Below are 22,625 nucleotides of genomic sequence, written 5' to 3'. Positions count from 1 at the left end.
GAGTCTGGCTTCCCACCTGTGAACATGCCCATTTATGTCGGTGTCTAAGAGGTAACTGCTACCGCATATTAAACTCCGAACACCCTCTCCTCCGTCCGCGTGCCACGGGAAGCCTCCCACCAGACCCGAAAACGGACCGAGGCCGTGCATGGGGAAAAAAAAAAAAAAAAAAAAAAAAAAAAAAGGGACAAGACATTTTGGATCGACAGACCGAGAATGAGTGTGACAGATCAGGAAGGTGACAGGAAGGAAAGGAAAGAGAGACAATTGTCTCCTGCTCGGTAGGCACGAGCTGATGTAGCCCATAATGTCCTGCAATGAGCGACAGACTGGCTGCACATAAAAAAAAAAAAATTAAAAAAAAGCCCTCCGAGAGGCAGCCGACCCTGGGGAGCCATTATTGAAGAAGGAGTCCTGCATTACCCCCCTCAACCCTCCCCCGCCCACCCGACACACACACACACACACACACACACCGAAGGGCTGTACGCGCATGTTAAAGGACTGATCACGCGAGGACTACGGCACACGTGTGAGCGTGCGATTGTGCTAAAGTACACGCTTCCAGTAAAGTAAAAGGTTGCGATAGCTGAATGTCAATTTGCACACGCTGACCGCTCGCTGTCGAATTCTTTGTTTTTGTAGTTTCGGTAAAATAGTGGGGGTGCGTGACAGTTGTGCAATTACCAATTTAACAGAGCCAGCGTGACTGTGAGGACTTAACAGCAAGCGCACAAATAAATCTCAGAGTGGTGGCAGCCACACACAGCAGGAAAAAAGAAAAGAGGTCTGGAGATGATTCGCTAAATAATGACCAGCTCGGCGTTTTAGCGACTGTGCGTGTGCGTAATTGTTAGTTCTTACTTTTTACGCTCTCCTCCTGTCTCCTGCTACCGTTCCCTCTTTCCTCCAACACGAGGAGTCTAGTCTTCCTTTACCCTCCCTCCTCATTCATCTCCTCTCAGCACATCAAGCCTTCGTCGTATATTGCCTTCACCTTTTCCTTTTATCTTCCCCTGCTCTCATGTGCTATTTACCTTCCGTCTCCCTTCTGTCTTTTTTTCTTTCCTTTTGTTTTCACCGTTAAGAGTTTATATTTCCTTCCTTTTTTGCGTGTTACAATCTTTTGTCTTTTCGCCTCACATCCTCTTCCTCTTACTCCCCTTCTCCCAATCTTCTTAACATGTATCCCCCCCCCCCACCCCCCGCCTTCTCCTTTACATACTTTTCATCTTCCTGCTCCTCTGAATACAGTGGCGCCGAAGGCGCGCCGCCTATCTTTCCTAAACGATCGAGCAATTTCCCTTCAGTCAGAAACCCACCCCGGGATTCTTTCATTATGGCTCTCTACAGCTGACAGCCTCCTACAGTTTGTTTATTCAATCTACTTACGGAATTACCAGTGGCGATTTACCCCGTATTACCTCCCCTGCCAAAGCAGCAGGATTCAGGTAAATCGGCAGAGCGTTTTTTTTTTTTTTTTTCTATAGCAGACTGACCAATCTGCTCCGATAGGTATTCAAGCCAAAGTCAGCGGAAAAGGGATAGAAGCTGAATTGTTGCAGAGGCAAAGCCTGAATCGGCATCGGGGAAGACGCGGCTGTGTTCACTCCTCACAGGGTATCGGTACGTGCGCATCCAAAGAAAAATAAGTAAATAGAGTGATTCACACAATGCAGGCAAAAGTACAGTGAGCAGGGGGAAACACAAACCTCTGCAAACATTGCAGCATCTGCCTTCTGGTAAGATCTGCTCGCTGATGGTGCAGTTGATATCTGGGCAGGTTTCCGTGACTTTCACCATCAGGCCGTTCTAGAAGGAGAGGACGGAGGCAAGACATTACGATTTCAGAGCCGGGGTCAAATGCGTGAAGGTCAATGCATTAAAAAAAAAAAAAAAAAAAAAAAAAAAAAAAAAAATTTCAACACAAATATACAGCTTTACAATCTGATCTGTTCACGGGGCTTAAACCCGGATCTAACCGGTCACATGACCATCTCCTCCACCTGTAGAACAACTCACCTCAGCTTTATCTATGTAGCACCTTTCATACAAGCCTGCAGCCCAAAGTGCTTCACACCAGAGCAACATACATAAAACAGCAAAGAACCACACAAGTCAACAGGCATACAGGCAGAACAATAAAATTAGAAAAATATAGTAAAACCAGTACAAATGTAGGTTACATAAAGCGAGGAACTTAAAATTGCAATAATAAAACAACGTTGTCAGAATCAATATAAATTTTAACAAATACAAATTTATAATCAGGATGATAAACATCACTAGAGAGATAGACTAAAACGATATGTCTTTAGTTTTCTTTTAAAAAGTTCCACAGTTTTAGGAATATAAAAAGAGAAAGGTGCTTTCACCAGACCTATTAGGGGACACGTGAGGAATACAAGCAGAGGAGGACCTCAGTGATCTGACAGGAACATAAAACGAGACCAGATCACTGATGCAGGGTCAGGCGAGATCATTCGAAGCTTTATAAACAAGTAAAAGACATTTAAAATCCATTCTAAAAGATACGGGTAGCCAATGCAGGTCTTTCAGAAGTGGGGTAATGTGTTTCTTTTTGCTTGGTTTTTGTTCAAATATACTGAAATTTTCTTTTGGTGGTCTTTTCCCCCAGAATTGAAGCGGTCATATGTTCCGAGCAGCATATGAAAATGTTCTGATGTTCTGCAAAGTGAGTGCGAACTGCCATCACTGGTTATTTTGCTGCAAAAGATCCGCTTAGCGTAGAATAATACCGTCCGTCGTGCCAACAATAACTCAAACAACGGCCTGTTTCGGAAAGCTCTTTTTCTTTAGATAAATCTGTCAATCATGGATTGAAGGTCAGCATGTTATGAAATAGAAAACGTGTTTTCCAACCAAGCAAATAAAGCCAAATGTTCACTTGTTAAATGACTCATCAGGACTTTGACATCACAGAAAACCGAAGCTGTGGGCTAGGTGATGATGATGTTCATCCCCGGGCTCTCAAAAACAAATAGCGGACACGCAGCAGCAGCAGCAGCAGCCTGGTTGGTGGATCAAAGTTGTGGTGGTCCCGGAAAGGCCTCTCAAGGTCTCAAATATTGACTCAAATCCCTGAGACGCCTTTTGTCCTTCACGACTTCGTGCAATGTCGAGCTTTTTTTAGGACCCATGTTAACTGCTTCCATGTGTCATCTTGAAATAGTGCAGTCACTTTGTGAGCCTTTTATCAGTCATATCGTTATCTGATTAACTAATGGCTATTTTCATCATAAATTAATCAGTTTTTTAGTTAATTGATTAAAGCTGCACTCATTCTTTTACGTTAATAATGGCTCAAAGGACCGTTTCAGGTGGGGTTTTTTTTTTGGTGCCGCAGACCGCCTTTAGTCTTCGCTAGCACACTTCCAACAGTCCAATCTGATTAATGATTTTTCAAGTACGATGTTTTTGACCAAAAGGACTTTGGGTGAACCCGTCGTACTACCTGTGTGGGACAGTATTATATCGCACAAAACTGCCCAAAGCGTGGCTATCTCGCGTTTTGCCGTGACACTGGCTTGAATAATTGTTAAATTTCCCAGTGACAATTGTATTTTGCGTTCCAGAGGACTATTAGACCACGGAGGTGACGTGGCTTTCAGCTGAAACAGGTGTCTGCCTCGAAAGACGATTCAAACTAAAAACTGGCTGCGTGCTTTGGGAAACGAACCAGCACACGGGACTGTAGTTAGTGGTCTTAAAGATGCAAAAACAGGAGGCCAAACCTTTAAACTAACACTAAGGGTTTGAGCTGTGGACCAGAATGAGTCATTTCACACATAATCCGTACACATTTAGGCTTAATACGGCACTCTTCCTCACTGTCTCCCATTTTTATTGTTTTTTTCCATATTGTACGTCAATGAATGCATTTAATTTAGGTTTTCACACTGCTTTCCCCGCCTCTCTCCCACTGAGAGGCCAGAGACGATCAGTACTTCCGTTCCTGAAACACACATGCTAAAATATATCACTGAAATTTGTGGCCTGTCATGCTTCCAAACAGCAACACATTTTTTTGACCCCTTTGAAAAACAATGTGTCCACAAAATTGTTCATTTAGCAGCGTTCACATCCAGGAGGGAAGATGGTTGTAATTGCCTGAAACGAAGCTCACAAACAGTATAACGATGTTTGCGAGTCTCTGAGGCCTAATAAAGAGTCCAGGAATCCTCCGCGAGGTTCTTTGTAAGCAATTACTCGCACATGGCGCTAATTTTCTCCTTAAAATAGTGTCTTTAAAAGATAAATGGGTTTCTCGGCGAAGAAAGCTCAACTCTGTTCTACGCTGAACATGGAATAATGAATACAATTATAATCCACGCGGTGATGAAGCTCCAATTCATATCAGGCCTTTGTGTTGCCGTGTTCATAAGTTATTCTAATTACCTGGCTATTTCGCCATTAGAGCGGCGAAGGAGAAGAAGAAGGAAAAAAAAAAAGGGGGGGGGCAGATTGAACAGATTGCAGGAGGGTGGGAAAACGAATAAGGCCTGCTGGCTAATTGAATAACGCACCAAGCATTCGACCACAAACAATCATTGCACATTTACTTGGGGGGGGAGGGGGAAGAAAAATTAAAAAAAAAAAAGGCGCTGCCTGGTGATCTGATTGCAGAATGAAAGGATGGTACAATGGAAGAAGTCGTGTTTACCTTGCATTCCCTGCAGCTCCTGGATAAGAAGCGCTGGCTCTCAGAAAACGTCCGTCCCATGTAGGTACACTTCGCTGCGGGCGAGAAAATACAACGCAATTTTCTACGCATTCTATTAAGGTAAGAACGGTAACTGTGAAACCCCAGAAATGGGATAGTTCTTCAGGCTAATACTGGTACTTTCAACAAAATTGAGAGTTTTGGAGATTGCCTGCAAAAAAAAACCAAAACAAAACAAAACCAAAAAGTTTCCCCGTCTCGGGTTCTGCATAGTTAATTCCGTCAGAAACAAAGTTTGTTCTTAGCTAGTGTGCATAAGCGGAGAGGAACTGTAACAGCGCATTAAGAATACAACAAAGGAACGGGGCCCCTCTGCATATTCCTCTGGTGATAAAGCAGAAATAGAAAGTGAGGCGTATGATATGCAGTCCTGCTTTCCCTCCGTCTCCAGGGTGCGGGACCACATGGCGCTCGGTTTGCCGCTCCGGAGCGCTGCTCCCCTCGTTCATCTGTGCCAGAGCTCTGATGTACGCGAGGGAGGAAGAGGACGGATGAAGAAGAAGAAGAAGAAGGAGGGATGGAGGGATGGAGGGAGGGAGGGATGGAGGGAGGGAGGGAGGGAGGGAGGGAGGCGGAGAAGGGCTGGAATTATTCAAAGACGGTCTATACGTCGGGGGATTCGGTGGTTTTTCTGCGGCGCAGTAAGGGAGACGCGGCTGTCCGTGGGTCCGTGAGCAGTTCCCCCTGCGCTTGAAATAGCGCTTCCATCTCAGGTTCCGTGAAAATCACACGACCGTCATCCTTCGCTCTCCCCAGATAGTTTACTGCAGTTTGACCGTTGCCGGCAAGAGAACCGCCCACAAGCAACGGCACCGTACCTGCAGCGGTTCCGTTCGCATTAAGGCCTTCCAAACGACGGCAAAACAAGCATATTTCTTTTCTCGTTTTAATGAACGCCAGCAGCTCGACGAGGTGCCGGGTGCGTATTCTGTGCCGGACGTTCTGCGGAGAAGAAAACTGACGCCGTGAGCGACGGGCGGCGCGGCGAGGCCAGCACGTTGTAAAACAATCCAAACGCTGGGTCATTTATTTGAGTGCCTGAGTAACGAGTGTGTAAATTTAGTCGCGCGAAAATTCCACAATGGAAAAAAAAACAAAACAAGCAGCGTCCACGTTGCAACAGAAGACGAGACGGACACCAAAATGAAGATGATCGGTAAGTGTTTGGAAATCTGAATTTACAGCTCACTGTTGAGTAAACTAATGAGCGTCCATCATAGGGAATAGTGAACGAGCTAACACGAGGATGAATTCAGACAAAGCTCCGGTGCCTGTTTTTCCTGACAAGCTTAAGTTTTGTGGTTGTTTGGTTGAAAAGGTTTGATGAGACCAGAAATCGTATCTTAATTTGGCAAGTAAGAAGAACTGGACATGTTGTAGACCGGGTCACCGACATTAGCAAGGAGGCGGGTTGAGCATTTCACAAGCTCAGTTACTGTGGCAGCTCACTATTAGCGGATGACAGCGGCAGATTTAACCGTTAAAGTTTGCAATAATAATCAATGAATCAATTAGTCATTCATTTCACGCGCTTTTTTTTTTTTTCCCGTGAAATCTTTGGTTTTGGAAAAACTAAAACAAGCCCCCCCCCCCCCCCAAAAAAAAAAAAAAAAAAAAAGGCACCACCATGCAAAGTCTTGATATCAAGTCTTAATCGAGCCCCGCAGAGTCTGTAATTGTAGAACGACACCATCAACCACCTTGAAATTAGAGAATCTGGGGTGTGAACTGAGCAGTTTAAAATGTTTGAGCTGAGGCTATTTGTGTGGTGCGAAAGATATTTTTGTAACATCACCCCGAGGGGCTCTTTCAACGTGTTTTTTTTTTGTTTTTTTTTCCGCTTCCTGCGTCCTGAACAAGCGCCGCGTGCGGACACTTACGTCTGCAGGTCTTGCAGCAAGTCCCGTCGACATGCACGGGCAGCAGGTCTTCTGAGCAGTTTGCGGGAGGACAGAAAATCCTGCGACACTCCACAACGCCGTTCTGGAAAGAAAATGATGGACATGTTTTTTATGACGAAAAACGCGCAAACATCCTCGGGATCAATCCAAAACTCGGTGTGAACGTTTTGTTTTGTTTTTTGCCTGTGGCACGGCTGAAAAATCCCCGTTTTCCTACCTGCTTCTGTGACTCATTTGTTCGAGCATTAATTGAGTTTCATGCTTTCATCCCGAGAAAAAAAAAAGAAGTAATCAAAAACCCGACAACACTAAACAAATGAAGCATTAACACGCGTAAACCGACCCGAAACTGTTCTGAATCAAACCCACAGAGCTGCAATCTGAAACTGAGAGCGATCATATTTACGATGAAAAAAAAAAACAACAACCCCCAAAAGACAAATAATGATTTTTACATAATCATAGAAGAGATTCATCATGGAGTACATTCTGAACCGGAGTGCCCTGTTGATAGCAGGTAGTTATTCAGGCCCTGAAGGACTGCCTTCAATTTTTTGAGGCTGATATCTCTCTCTGCAAGCGCCTCTTCATTTCATGAGTCATCGGAAATGACTCCCCCGGGACGCCACGGTTATCAGTTAATGGCATGTCCACGGGAGGAAATCAGACTGACTAAACTCCACCCCGCGCTTGATGTGCAGTGATGCAGTGAGTCTAATTCCCCCCGGGGGGGGGGGGGGGCTCCGGCATGGACTGATTCAACACATTTCAAATTCTGCCTCCTGTGCATATGAGTGCAGGCAGGCAGGCTTATTAGCGGGCACTTAACAGGAGGCAGAGAGAGATGATGCAGGCGCCGGGCGAGAGGGAGGTCTGATGGGAAGGCAAGTTAAGGAAGCGAAGTGTCGGGTGTGGGGGAAATCGGTGGTTGTAGTGACTGTCCATTAAAAAAAATTATATTATGTATAATTAGTGTGCGGTCTGGAGAGTGTACCAGAGGTCACGTTGTTATAAATATTGTAATTTATCACTTTGGTGTACCCAAGCAGCAGCCAACAGTGACTTCACCCATTAGCTCGGGTTTTGGCCGGCGCCATCTTGCTCGTAAGTAGCGGTCTGGAGCAGGAAGTGACCATATTTGGACGAGCTTATTTTAAGATGGATCAGCAGAAAAGTGATAAGACCGAGCGACTTTAGCTAACAACGTGGAAATGAATTGCGAGAAAAAAAATGATTGACTTGATGTTTCAAGTTGAATGGGAGTCGATGGAGCCGGAGTCTTTTTTTGGAGCCGACCTCCAGTGGCACTCGGTGGTATTGCAGCTCAAGGCACTTCAAGCATCGGCCTAATTTTTTTGATCCGGAAGCTACAGTACATCCACTTTTATATACAGTCTGTGGTTGTGACGCAGTTTCTTTTGAAATTGCAGAAAAAAAACACGTCTTGGGTTTAAATATTTTTCTCACGGTAGACATCATGTAACTTGAATGAAGAGGCCAAGCATGTTTATTATGGAGCACAATATTGCTCGAGCACCTTGATCGCCTGAGGGGTTGCAGACCAATGCCTGCAACATCCTTGATCCACAACTAGCAGGGGACCTTTCATCTCTCTGTCTCTATCAACTCATGTCCTGTCACCTTTCTACAGTTACCATAGAGACACAAATGCACCAAAATACTGGAATAAGATGATATATTTGATGTTAAACTGTTAAAATCAACTTAAACTTCCAGGATTTCCGCTCAAGATAATGACTTTCTCTCCGATTCTTTACAAGTTGAAATGCCATTGGAAACAGGTTCGAATGATTTTTCTCGCGGTAGCAGATTCACTCGTTTGCAGAAAACAGTACTTTCCAAGGGTTCAAAAATAGATCCAAGTACTTGATGCGGTGGAGATTTTCTACTGCGCGGCCGTGAGCAGTTGAAAGTCAGAGGCTCATCCATGTGACTGCGAGGACCAAAGGTGACGCTCACCTTACACGCACAGTTCCTGCAGTTCTCGGGCTCGACCCACAGCTCCTTGTCCCGGTACACCAGGCCGTTGGCGCCGCAGGTCCTCTCGCAGTGACAGCCCTCCAGTTGGGTCAGTCTGGACTCGGCGTAGTTCAGCTGCAACACGGGAGTCACAAAAAAAGCCAAATCAGAAGTCTGAGCGTGCTTCAAAGTGCAGGTTCACCCCCATCCTCCCCCTCCAGCCCCCGTCCTCACCCCGTCCAACCACCTTCCAACCACCTTCCAACCACCCGCCTTCTGGCGTGCCCCCCGGTTCAGATTTCACAGAGAGCGGCTCCACCGGGAGCCGCTCATTAGAAGGGGGGCATACATAGAATAATACGTGATCGTTATTCCGCTCATGCTCCCAGACCTCGGGCAATAACCTACTAAGAGATGACAGACAGGACTGACGGCTCCCGCCTCACCACTCTTCTATTCCGACACACTGATCAGACATTCTTCTTCAAACCCGTTTCTCTCAACAGAGGCGATGCATCGCTGACTGACAAATGGCGGTGGGGGGGGGGAGGGGGAGAGGTCACGTGGCTTTGACCGACCAGGGTTTCAACTTGAAATCACAAGGTAGTAACCCTTCTTTTATGAATTATTAAATCAGACTAAAACCAAAATCAGTTTCGTCAAATATTGTTTTGTGTTGTGTTTACAGACAACAGTGATGGATTTTGACACAGGATCCAGAGTGTCACGGCAAAAAAGCACTTCGTTTAACCAGGATTTTTTTTTTCCCCCCAATCTTAACCGAATACTGAGTGCCTCAACATAAAAAAATATATAAAAATATATAATGTTTTACTTGCTACTAACAGGTGTTGTATCGCAAAAGTGAATATTGTAAAAAAAAAATGACCTCTTCTGTTTTTCAACATTTTGAAATTCTGCCAAATATAAATATTTCCCAGATATGTTCAGTCAAAACGATTCATCATCATGCTGATAAAACTAAAAGTATAAACAGTGAATTTAATTTCACTGAGCCAGTGTTGGATTAGTTAATTTCTTTTTCTTCATTTTCTTAAACTCCAAATTATTTTCTTCTGTTTATTTTCATCTCTGTTGAACTTGCCTGAAAATAATATCAAGAGTAACAATTATGATTTAAAAACATTGATCTGTCATCTTATTGATCCAACTGCAACAGATAAAACCTTGTGAGCAAACACTCTCATGCAATCTTGTTTTAATGACATCACTCCAAGTAACCATCATGTAAAATGAAAGTATCATTAGCATAATTTATGTATTTTTCCACTTGAAAATCAACTTCAAGGTTCAGCGTCAGAAGAGGTTCTTTTCTGAGCAATCAAAGCTCGCAAAAGGCCTTTAATAGGAGCTAAACTCACTGATTACACACAAAGAACAGTTCACGTATAAACTCGTACAGCTATGAACTTCAAGTACTCTCTGACCCACATTTCAAAGGTGGGAAGGTGTGTGTGGGGAGGGGGGTTTAAAAAGTCCAACTGATCTGAGCAACGTGGGTCAAATGGGAAAGTGGAGGTCCACTTAAGACACTCGAAGCTCTTCTGCAGCTCTGCCCTTCACCCCGTCTGCTCCTCTGAGACCCGCTGAGGCCTCAGTGTCAGAAAGAAAGGTTTGCTGTGAAATGATAGAGGGTTCTCAGGGATACAAAAAAATAATAATACATACATACAGAAATGCTGGATGTCGCTGAGGCTTTTTTGTTGTTGTTGTTGTTGTGTGAGCTGTGAATGGTAGAGATGTGTCCTGTCAAAGCCCCAAACAAAAAAATGTTTGAAGTGCAATTTCAAAGGCTGGGGAGGCAGCCGTGGAGGCACCGCAGAGGAATACCGCTCATATACAAGGCGAGCATCGAATGGCACCGAGATAACGCACAAAGGAGTCGGAGGCTAATAGGCGTGTACTGCATCTCCTACGGTTGATAGATGAGTCTGAAATAGTGAAATAGCAGCTGAAGACAAAAGCCAAATAAATATAAAGGCAAGGGAAAAGATGCATTTATAGATCGTATCTTTCTTGTTTGTCTGAAAAATATGTCAAACATGTATCTTGGTGAATCTTCAAACAGTTCTGGGGGAACGAATGGGTCTTGGGTCAGTGAGCATTTAATTAGAGTCTCTGTAATTTGGATCTGAGATGTTTGTCATTAAGTAATTATCATGTTTTAGATGTAACAATGAAACGCAGTGGGAATAAATGACTCGAAGCATCCTAGAATGCAAGTGGTGGGAGAGACTTCCAGTCAGACTAAATATTACGATGCAAATTCAGTGAGAAATTCTGGTAAAACAACAACAACAAAAAAATAATCTTTAATAACTCCCTCCACAATGTAGAGCATACAGAAAATTATGAAATATTAGAAGACAACACTGCTTTTCATGGGTTTTGGCACTTAAATGATCTTCTCCACATCAATTTGATTTAATTTCCTGAATGGTTGTGCATCTGTGCATTTTAGTGAATTATGGGTAAATTATTACATTTCTTTTCAAATTGTGTCTTTAATTGGATTTATACATCGCTTAACGAAGCGATTAAAGGCAAAACTGGCATTGATAACAAGTGTAGATTTTGTAATTAATTTATTGCTCAGCATTGGATTTCACCTGCAGATACTGAAACACTAGACTGTGGTATCAAATATCTCTACAAAAGCCCACATGGTGGATCTACTGCAGCTTCAAAGATATGCCATAACCCCTCAGCACAAATAAATAAAACCCATTTTTGCTCTGATAATTATGTCAATGGATCACACTAACTTTTCACCTGCCACTTTTTGATGTATAGAGTCAGGAAAACAACTTCACCAAAAACATGTTTTATCAGGGTCAGCAAAATAATCCGAATACATTCAGCATTTCCAAAATCTTCCAGAAGCTTTGAGTCCAACTCAAACTGAACATAGAAATCCTCCACCAGGAGTAGCCGTTGTAAGTTTGGAGTACATTTTTCAGCAAATCTATCCTACAGTCATAACAGACAGGTGACCCGTGAGCCTCTTTGCTCGGTAGGTAGGTAGGTAGGTAGTTACTTTATTAATCCCCGAGGGGAATTTTTTTCGCTACAGCAGCATACAGAAGCAATAAGATCATAATAGAATAATAGAAAAGCAATAAAATAGCAGTAAAATAGCAGTACAAAATATTAAATATAAATATAAAATGCACAGTATATACAGTAGATACAGTACAGTATATATCTATATATATTATATACAAACAACCAAGAAACACAGTCAACAGTGTTATTGTTATGTGATGGATTTTGCCAGAGGTGAGTTATTATACAGTTATTGTACAGTCTTATTTTGCCAGAGGTGAGTTATTGTACAGTCGACATTAACTAACAACATTAAAGAGAGTTCAATCTACTTGTATGGCTTTCAGAAAAGATAAAATGCATCTCAGCAGCAATGGAGGGGAATATTTAACTATTTATGGTTATTTTAGATCGTTATCCCGAGCATCTCGAAAAAGACAATCTCAATAGCCTTTGTGCCAATTCATTTTTGAGATAACACAAAGGTTTCGGGAGGGATTTGTTAGTCTAATTCGTAGGTTGAGTTGGAGAAACGTCTGCAAGATTCAGAGTCTTTAGGGATGAATTGGAAACAATCAAGAGGATTTTTAAAAAAAAATAAATTTTATATATATATCACAGGGCCTTTATAATGAAAAAGCTCCTCTGCATAAACATGTTTGAAAACTGAACTTAAATTCTGAAAATGTCCTTCAGCAGTTCTCCTACAAGACATCTGAAATCTGAAACCTTGTGCACATGGCTACACCACAGGTGGAGTTTGGAGGTAGAGGTGGGTTTCTTTTTTTCTTTTTTTTTTCTTTTTTTTATTAGGTAACATTTTCAAACAGGAAAATTATCAAATTGGACGTGTGCCGTATTGAAACTCCACGCTGAGGTATCAAAAAGAAAAAAAGAAAAAAAAACAAAGGTGCAACCGAGCCGTTTCCACTCAGAATTTTGGCACGCTCGAGATCCCCCTCACAAAGACACGAGTGTAATACATGCAAATGCTGCCGTGCTAATCCACACACGCTGAAGAGCTCATTGTCATCTCACCTCACCTTGACACTCCACATCACACACACTCAGGGCGGAGCAATTATTCAACTCGCGCTGGAATTCCTCTATTTTCCTCAACGCGTAGGGTGCAAAAAGCCATTTAGCGTTTTATATCATTGCATCCTACCTGCTGCGACTCGCATGTGCGGTGAGGTCGAGTGGCAGTAGGTCGAGCATCTGCTCATGCGAAGGAGGGCGGCGCCGACGCAGCGGTGGGGTAATGGCCTTCATCTCAGCCTTATTTACACCGAAAATCATTCTATAGCTCAGCCACCCACTGAGGTGTCCTTGCTCCATCCACTCCCGCCTGATAGCACTCCCGCGCGCACAGAGGAGGGGAACACACTCGGGTCCATCGCACACACTCGTACACAGAATTTATGAAGACCTTTAGTCTTAGAAATAGTGCAAGCCCTCTCTCCTTAAATTGACATATTTGCTTTGATAAAAATAAAGATGAAGGTCAGAATGATATTTATAGTAATTATGTATATCTGACCTAAAATGATACAAATTGCAATTCCCAAATTAAATGTTAGTCCCATGATCTGTAATTTAACATTAGATAGGAGCCAATGACTGTGATTCTTTCTGTAGTCACTTTGCTGATTTAAATAATAGCAAATAAGCTCCCAAAACAAAGTTTTTGATCCCTCCGTCCTTCCTTCTTTTAAACCTGATATGAACTGATAAAAAAAAGTACCAGAAACTCTATAAAATCTCAATTATCTCTGTTTTGTGTCTATGCAAAGGCCTTAATCAGTCGGTCACAGGATCAATCACCACTGTGTTACGTCATTCGGCGATACTGACATAACAGACATTTATTCAAATTAAATATTTGATATTATCATTACAGAGCTTGTTTCTACAGATAACTTCTGTGGGAATTGAACATAATCAGCGGATGAAAACGGTGTCATGTGGTCAAAAGCTCCAGAACTGTACAATTCTTCACTGCCGTAACTTTATAACTGGGTACATTGCATTATCTTGGCACTAGAGAGCACGCATTAAACATTTCCCTCTATTGTTATAATGAAATTTAATAATTGTCTGTTTCCTGTTTCGTTTTACCTGAACATTAATTTCTACCGTGCTTTTTATTTTTTGTCTTTTAAAACCACTTTAATCCACACTCACAGTAATAACTGACAGGATAATCATATTTTCTAAAAACAGATTAGGGCGCATGTACACTTTGTTTTCCTTTCCCAACAATCATTTCTGTCTTTACTGGGCACCGTCTTGTTGAAATTAAACACAAAATGAGATACTGAATTTAGAGGAGACGGAACAATGCGCATCAGTTGAAGGCAGCAGTTAAATCATTTCTACAGCTTCTGTGAAGCAGGAAGTTATTTATTCATTTTTCATTTATTTATTCATGTGTCAGGGATTAGTTGATATTTTAACTGAATGCTTTTAAGTCTTTCACCGACATGGTTGCCAACATTCAGTGTTTCTTTGATCTGCAAAGCCTCTCGGTAAAATCTAGTGTTGCAGTCTATTGTAAATTCTCCTAAGTAGTTATAGACTTATGACTTGGAGGAGGCGGTTTTTCTATGCAAGAGGTTGTTCCTTGTTCTTACCTTCAAGGTCATCTTGGCCAGTAGCTCCTGCAGATCCATGATGCCTTGCACCAGGCTCAGGAAATCGCTGCAGGTCGGACAGGCTCCAAGGAGGAACGGGACGCACCAAAACAGAGAAGTGAAAGAAAAGACAGAGGAAGAGGGAGGCATTTAGGTTTAGGCAAAAAAAAAAAAAAGCAAAGAAATCATCAGCCTGACTGCATTGCACTTGTACACAGCTCATGGTGGCCGGTAGAAAACAGAAGAGGAGCTCGTGGCGAGCACTATCAATAATAAAGCGCCGAGGTGCGATTGCCTTATTGATCAGTGCCAGAGACGGTAGCACAGTGGCGGCCCTGTATCTTAATTTGTTTGACAGTAAACAGATGGGGAAACAAGGCAAGGAGAGATGAGGCTGCTCTAAATCCCGTACAGCACAATGGAGACAGGACTCTACTGGAGTAAAGAAATGAAAACGGAGGTTTGGTCAATGGCGACAAAGCCTTTTAAAAAGCTTTTCATAAAGGCAACCACCAGCTGACACAGCCCGTTACAGTCCACTTTTATAATGAGACACACCAAGGGAGATTGTTTTTATTCTTTCTTTCAACTTTTCAGTAGATAGAATACTGTGTTGTCATGATACTTACTGCGGTTAAGGTTAGGACACTGTGTGATGTAGCCGTTGGGAGCGAATATCAGCTTCACATCCTGAATAATGCCCTGTTGACACAGAGAGGGGGGGGGGGGGGATACAGAAAGAGACAATGATAAGCGTGTACATGGAATATTTTCTCCGGATCAAATAAACCAAAATTATGTTGGAAAAACATCCAGTCCCGTTAGCAGTTCAATGAGGGTGTACAGTGCTGGAAGCAAATTGCTAACTTTGCCATGTTAAAATGCTAACAAATACAATGCTGAAGTACTGATGTTTAGCAGGGACAATGTTCGTATCTTAGCGTGCTAATTAGCACTAAACACAAAGCACGCTTGAGGCTGAGTTTAGGCATGTGGTCATGCATCGTTGTAGAAAGACGAAAAGTTGACGTTTAAAGTTATGATTCAAGCGTAGGATTCGTGAACATTCAGTTAAAAAAACTTGCGGGCAAGTATATCTTGCAGATGTCGAGATGTGTTACAGGATAAGCAAAAACTTTACTTTGCTGGTGTCGGTGGATCGCCAAAGTCATCAGTGCTCAACCGATGTGCACGGTGAATATTTGTACCAAGTTTCACGACAAACCATCCAGTAGTTGTCGAGATATTTGAGTTTGAACCAAAGTGGTAGATCAACAAAGTAACCGTGTGATAATATCATTTTTAATAAAGGAAATAAAGTTTAAAATTGTTGGTGTAAAGAATGTTTTTCAGTTTTCTTAAATGACTTTTTAAAACTAACTAAACTAAAATCTCCATTTACCTTCATTATATTGGGATAGAGGCAGATGCCTCAGAGACAGACATCTAAAACCCGCACAAATAAATCCCAAAACATTCTGCATGCCAGATACAAGAAGAAGTAACAGCCAGATATATGATTAGTAAGAACATAAAAAGGCTTTCCCGTTTTATCTTTATCAAGTGTAGTGCTTTCATATAAGAGCTGAACTAAAAAGCACAAGAGAGTGTCTACCTCTCTGAAGGCTGCATAATTCTTTAAACTTGCTTTAATAACGCATAAGATTTAGAAATATTTCATCTGCATGTGGACCCAGATCTGCTTTCAACAACACACGAAAAACGTTCACACAAAAATATTTGAAACTGCACCGAAATCTAAACTTGGCCTAATTCCGTGGGAATCTTGAATTGTAGAAAAACTGGAGATCGTCGGAAGAAAAGCAACCGATAATGAAACAGTCTCCAAATAGAAAAAAAACATAATTATCGCACCCATGCGCCCTCATCCAAGTGCTAGTGTTTCAGAAACGGAGTAAAAATAAACTCGTGCCGTTGCACACAGCATCCATTCCTAACTGAACTAAAGCAGGAGGACTTCACGCGCAGGCGGACGTATAACTTTAAACTCAGAGTCCTACTCCTTTTAACAGACTGTCTGTCAATCACTCTGAATGACAGGCTACCGCCACAGCTGCACGGCTGGTAAACAGAGGCTTCATGATGACCACAGGGAACAATCTTGGAGGGAGGGTTGGTGGTGGTGCTGGTGGTGGGGGGGGGGGGCAGCGACACTCTTTCTAATGGAAAATAAAATGAACTTGCAAGACGACAGACACCGAGGTGCGCCCCTCCCCACCGCCGCCACCACCACCACCACCCGCACACACAAACATGCACACCCAAAGAGGAGGGGGGGGGGGGTAATATCAACTCTCAGCATTCCTCCAAAGTGGTTCCTTCGAAAGAACACGCTGGAAGGACATTAGGATTCAAGACCTCGAAGCACAATCTGCATCCTCGCCTCTGCTTTTTAGGCTACGCGTGTATGCGAAAGCCATTTCCAGTGCGTTTGGCTGGGCTGGATGCAAGCAACACCTGCCTTTATTTCACATAGAGACACAGATGGAGGGGCCTTGGGGCGAACAGGCTTGCAGCACAGATTGAGAACAAACACACTCTGTCTCTCCCTTACACACACAAATACAAACACACACACACACACACACACACACACAGAGAGAGAGAGTCGGTGTGAGCAGTAGACGGTGAAGAGATTGTCAGTGTCACTCAGAATGGAAATGAAGGTGTAGATCACAGATGTCTGTCCCAGTGGTGTAGTGTGGGAGCCCTGACCACACATTACTGTCAATGATCAGTAGGTAATTCAAAGTCATAAAATCTCTCCTCTCTCACACACACACACACACACACACACACACACACACACACACACACACACACACACACACACACACACGGCTGATGCATGGTACATTGCATTACAAAGACTGTGAGAATAGCACTATCTAGAAATCATGCTCCCATGGTAGAATGTGCAATTACACCGCTGTAATTTATGCTATATACAGCACATTAAGTGTAAGGACAGTGACTCATTTCCCATCGTTTTGTCTCTGTACAGCTGCACATTGGATTTAAAACGAACTAAAGAAACGCTGACTTTCAGTTTTAAAGCTCATCTAATCGATATTTTCATATTGAATCAAAGGACTGCATTTAATATGACAGGGATTGGCCCACAAAGTATTGTCTCCAACTCCGCAGAGTGGTTTTATAGAACTTTTAGCTCATTGTTACGGATTTAAAAGCATTTTGTTTTGTAGTTTAGTGTCATCGATGTCATCAATTTCATTTCCAGCAGGAACAGGATGCTGTTTTGGGGCAAAACAAAGTGTCACCAACTTCATGACGGAAGACTTAACTGCAGGACAGTAAATCAAACAAGCGACAAATACGTGTAAGAAAGACCAAACCAAAGCTAAAAGGGCTGAAAAATTGGACGGCCCGCTCTCAAGCTGTCAACGCGCCTGATTGGTTGCATGAAGGTGAGCGTCAACACAATGTCAGACATTGAAGTGAAAGAAATAAAAGGTGGAGCCGGTGTATTTTGGATGGTTGTTTTTTTTAAGTAGCCTTGTGTGCAGTAACAAATAAAAATTAATACGTGACTCGCAAACATCTTCAAGGTAAAGCTGAAAAGCGTCAGTTCAACATTTGAAGCCTACAGTAGAGACAAAGCAATTACAGCCGTGTCCTCGGCTGAGTACTTACAGATGGTCCTGCAAAACAGAAAATACTAGAGGTGTGATTTCATTTAACTGTATGATAAACAAATGTCTTCATAATGAAATGATTGGGAAAAAAAAAAAAAAAAAATCCTCAAAATGATGAGACTTTATCAAACCGAGGCTTAAAGTAGCCGGGAAGAGCCATTAAGGGTTTAGATTAGAATTAGCATTGATTTGAAGTTTAGTTACGAGTCATTCATAAAGGGAATGAATATTGCTCCTCAGCAGGAGCGCAAATGTGTGTGCAAAGTGCGCGTTTATACAGTTTTATGCATCGTTTGTTTTCCTTTGCGTCCCCAAACGTTCACGAGTTCACTCGCCGTTATAGCTGCTAAAATTACCCGTCATAATTCCCAGTTATCTTGTTTATTATAGCGATAATAGGCCGGACGTGTTTGGCCGGAGCTTTTTGCCTTCGGGCAACGCTGGCAGAGGCGAGGCCTCATCCCGCGCTTCCTTGTTTTTGTTTTTTTTCCTTTCCCGGTTTGATCATGCACAACATGACCTTTTCATGTTCCAGCAGGGTCTGAAGATTTAACCTCCACCTGCGGTTCATCTCTGGGGACTAAACCGACACTGACAACACTAATTAAACAAGCGTGATTGGTGGGGCGGGGGGGGGGGGGAGTGAGTGAAAGACAAACGAAAAGAGCAAGAGAGGAGAAAATAATTATGATGATGATGATGATAGTAATGCTCCCCCAGTTTAACATCAAACCGGTGGGGGACAGTATTGATTTGGCGCACCTGCAGCCATCAAACATTTTAAACTGTGTTTGCAAAGGATTATTAAAAAAAAGCATTTGAACCCTTTAATCCCTGTGGGCTCAAACATTTCAGGGTAATTTCACTACCTTCACATTTAAGATCGTATCTTGGTCATTATAGGGGCTAACTGTTTATGCTGTATCTTGTTTTTTTCAGGACAGTCTTGGCGATTTAAACCTTCCATCATTTGATTTGACATAGAGGGTTTTTGTTATATATTAGCCTTTATTTCAGGGGAAAATTGTATCGCACCATAAAACATGATGTCTTTTTATAGTTGTGCAGAGGTGATTGTCTGGACTCAGGCAACCGAAACATCCGAACCATGTTTGTGGAACACTGTATGACTCAGCAATTTGAAAAAAAATATGTGCTTATAGTGCCTGAAGGAAAATAAATGTCATGAAGGACCGCGGGTGGCCAGGAGCCAAAACCAGGGAGTGACACTCAGACTAATAACTCAGCTGTAGTGGAGGCCCACAAATACCATGTTATTATTATTATTATTTCATACAAAGCGGGCTGTAATGTCGGCTCTATGTTGGAGACGGTATAGAAGTCAGCAGTGATGTCAAAGCTGGATTATCTGAATGTTTTGTCACCAGATCATCAGAAAGGGTCCATTCATGTTGCAGGTACTTGTAAGTAGATTATTTTTGACATAGAGTACGTTGTGGAACAATTGAGACTTCAGAAATGATGCAATTAAGAGAAGTGCAGGCGGAGACGGATGCAGCGCTTCATGTAGATTGTAACGAATTTGCGACTTCAAAGCCGAGTTTCTCTCTGTGATAAACACTCGCTGGGCAATTTAACCGAGAAGAAGGGGTGGGAATTTGGGAAAAAAAAAAAAAAACAACACACACATTCAGACTTTAGGGGCCCAAATATGTAAAAAAAAAAAAAAAAAAAAAAAAAAGTGCAAAAGTGCAAAAGTGCAATCAAATCCGAGAGGAGGCTTCCTGATGAACACGAAGCAACACAACAAAGATATAGAACCGTAAGGAGGAGCTGTTTAGAATGAAGTCTCCAGTGCCGAAGCTACTCGTTGAGCTAATGGTGAGACAACGACGAGTAAAATGTTGGTGTCGTATTTATCAATTCAGCAAATGATTTATACATCACAAATTCAGTGAGAACCAACTCTTAATTCACCAATGCCGGATTGAGGGATTTACTATACATTCAGGGCTTAACGTATCCCATTATTAAATGACTCCCAAAAAAACAAGGAAAATCACACTATAGAAACTTTTTTTAAAGTTCAGCTCTGCATAAAATTGAACTGTATTTCATAAAATGTTGATTTTTTTTTTTTCCAGTTTCCTTTTTCCCCCAATCTACTTCTAACGGCAGGGTAAATGAACCCCATACTGAACTCTACTACTACTTGATTGAACAGAAAGAGCACACCGCGTAATGTATGGAGGGGAAACAAAAAAAAAATCATGTCGTTAATATGATGATGTTGCAAAAGGTGAAATACGTGAACAAAGCATGAACAAACTAATTCAGACAACCAGGCGACGAGAAGAGGAATGCAAGACTGTGATCAAAGCTGTGAAACCTCACGCTGCCTTACGTAACGTGTTCCAGCTTTCCATCAGTGTCCACGTTAGATTCATTATTGTCCTGCGGTGCATGAAAGAGCGAGCGTTTCGCAAAAAGCACCGGCTCCAAACGAGCTCGCAGCGTCCCTGAGGAGTCGGCATCCTTGGCACAATGGATTCTAGATAAAGATAATTTATTACAGTAGCTCCCTCCGATGAAGAGGCTCCCAGGAGGAGGAGGAGGAGAGGGGGGAGGGGGGGTGAGAGAACGAAGGAGCGTCTCCAGCCACCGTCAGGGCTCAATATGTTTTATTTAAAGGCCTAGTTAGCCTGTCTTATCGCCATCCCACTCCCGAATGCTGAATGGGATAGATTACAGCTGCTGTTTTATTTCACCTCCTATCTCTATCTGCAGCGTTACTTCTATGGCTCTCGGCTATTTTTCCTCTTCAACTCTTTATTCTTTCTCTGCCATTTCCCCCGACAAGTTCTCCTCACCCCTTCCCAGCTTTAGGCACGAGGAGACGTAAGGAGGCTCTGCTTATCCCCCTCATCTTCAGCAGGTTAAAGAAGGGACCGACTGAGGAAGTGTGAGGAGAATAGCAAAGGAGTAGCAGCGAAAAAGTTGGAAAGTTAGGTTTTGTCTTTGACTCCCTCACGCCACCGGCATCTCTGTTTGTGTGTTTGTGTCTCCTAAAGTCCCCTGTATAAACTTGTGCTTCTATTTTCCCAGTTTTTAAACTTACAATGTGTTAATTAGTAGCTTTTGAAGTAGTAGGGGGGGGATTTTTTTTTTAAATTTATTTTCTATTTAGGAGAGAACCAGACTTGCTGTGTCGCCATGCTTCCAGTGTTTGTACAACTCTGATTTAAAGGGTGGAATATACTTTTTTTTTTTTAAATGGAAATTAAACTTTTTTTTTTTTAATCTTGTCTTCTTTCTCTAAAGTGGAAGCAAATTTTAACACACACGTACAGAAAACGGATAGCTCAAGCTCAAATACAGCTAGGTAGCTGCAAGGCTAACTTTAGCAAGGCATTGCATCTAAATTGGTAACCAAACCATTGTTAGCGGTTGTCCAATGGGCAGTCTGTGACCAGTCTATGTTTTTGACAATTAGCTTTTAACTCCTTTGCACAAAAGGTTCGATTTACTTGACTTTTATCGGCTCAAGGGATTCTTTTGAGATGATTTGGTTAACTCAGAGGCTCGTTCAGTAAATATTGAAACGTGAAAATCAGAACTGCTAGAATATCGGTCCTTGAACTGGTATTCTAAACAAAGAGGGGCTTCTTTACCGTCAAATAAGGCGACATTGAAGTTTCTCTAACGGGGGGGGGGGGGGGGGGGGGGGGGGGGGAGCGCATGGCGATCCAAACACTTTGCAAAAACTGGAGCATTTGCAGACAAAGCACGTTCGGGGGCGAACAAAAGTGACCACGTCATCCGAAAATCAATACATCGAGTTTTGTTCACAGAGAGATGGAAAAGCCACTTTATCACTGACGCTAGAATTTGTTAAGTAAACAACAAAAGACTCCGATGAGCAAAAGCGCCATGAAAACAGGGCTGACTAATAGTCGTGTCAGAGGACGGGGAGCGTCTCGGAACCGTCTCTCAGGAGGGAGAACAAGGACAGACACTTAAGAGGGGGGACATCATCATTTCACAGTGGATGGCGGGAAAACGTTCTATTCGCTGATGAATCCGAGTTAAAGATTTCCGTCAGTAAATAATGGGCGGATGCAAGGAGACAAAGAGAAGAGGGAATGATACTGACCCGGGGTGAAACACGGTATTCAAGTTTGAGGGTCGAGCTTCGCCTCCTCCGGAGTCGCACTGAATCGACGCCACCCAGGAGCATGAAACGGTGGCGATCGGCCCGCGGTGCAAATAATCTTCTCGGCCTCCGCGTGCGGCCACCGACACAAAGGCATTCTCTCGAGTGCACAAAGGCGCGGACGTCCACGCACAACCGCTCCAGATAATTGCAAAGTACACGATCAATCTCGCCGCGGAGGAGCACACAACGCACCTCCCGTCCTGCAAAACCAGCCGTTGAAGAGCTGAAGATTTTATCAGCTCGAGCTCGCGTCTCGTCGTTCACCGAACTTCTTGCTCCGAGGTTGAACCGTCGGAGAAAGAAAAAAAAATAAAGACGTTACGACTTTGAGTGATCACAAATTGGACAAACCGATTAGCAGTTCCCAGCATGCTTTTGTTCCAATAAAGGGCCACGCTGGGAATATAAAGCAAATAAAACCAAATAAGCGATGGGTGGAAATTTATC

At 42.8% G+C, this 22,625-nt stretch overlaps 1 protein-coding gene across 3 annotated transcripts in view; it reads right to left on the bottom strand.

The window, feature by feature from the left end:
• LOC138207994 (protein kinase C-binding protein NELL1-like) overlaps window positions 1-22,625 on the bottom strand; it is a 252,661-nt gene that overhangs the window by 149,713 nt on the left and 80,323 nt on the right. For all 3 annotated transcript variants that reach the window (XM_069165603.1, XM_069165604.1, XM_069165601.1), the window contains exons 6-11: window positions 14,954-15,026; window positions 14,325-14,407; window positions 8,626-8,760; window positions 6,625-6,727; window positions 4,685-4,758; window positions 1,713-1,812 (exon numbers count right to left, since the gene is read on the bottom strand). In XM_069165603.1, the coding sequence (XP_069021704.1) occupies window positions 1,713-1,812; window positions 4,685-4,758; window positions 6,625-6,727; window positions 8,626-8,760; window positions 14,325-14,407; window positions 14,954-15,026 (568 nt within the window). The remainder of the gene's footprint in view (window positions 1-1,712; window positions 1,813-4,684; window positions 4,759-6,624; window positions 6,728-8,625; window positions 8,761-14,324; window positions 14,408-14,953; window positions 15,027-22,625) is intronic.

This window comes from Embiotoca jacksoni, unplaced genomic scaffold (assembly GCF_022577435.1).
Source record: "Embiotoca jacksoni isolate LCO1_2020_lvr unplaced genomic scaffold, fEmbJac1.0.p SCAF_35, whole genome shotgun sequence".
Taxonomy (NCBI): domain Eukaryota; kingdom Metazoa; phylum Chordata; class Actinopteri; family Embiotocidae; genus Embiotoca; species Embiotoca jacksoni.
This window is presented reverse-complemented; position numbering and strand designations above follow the sequence as displayed.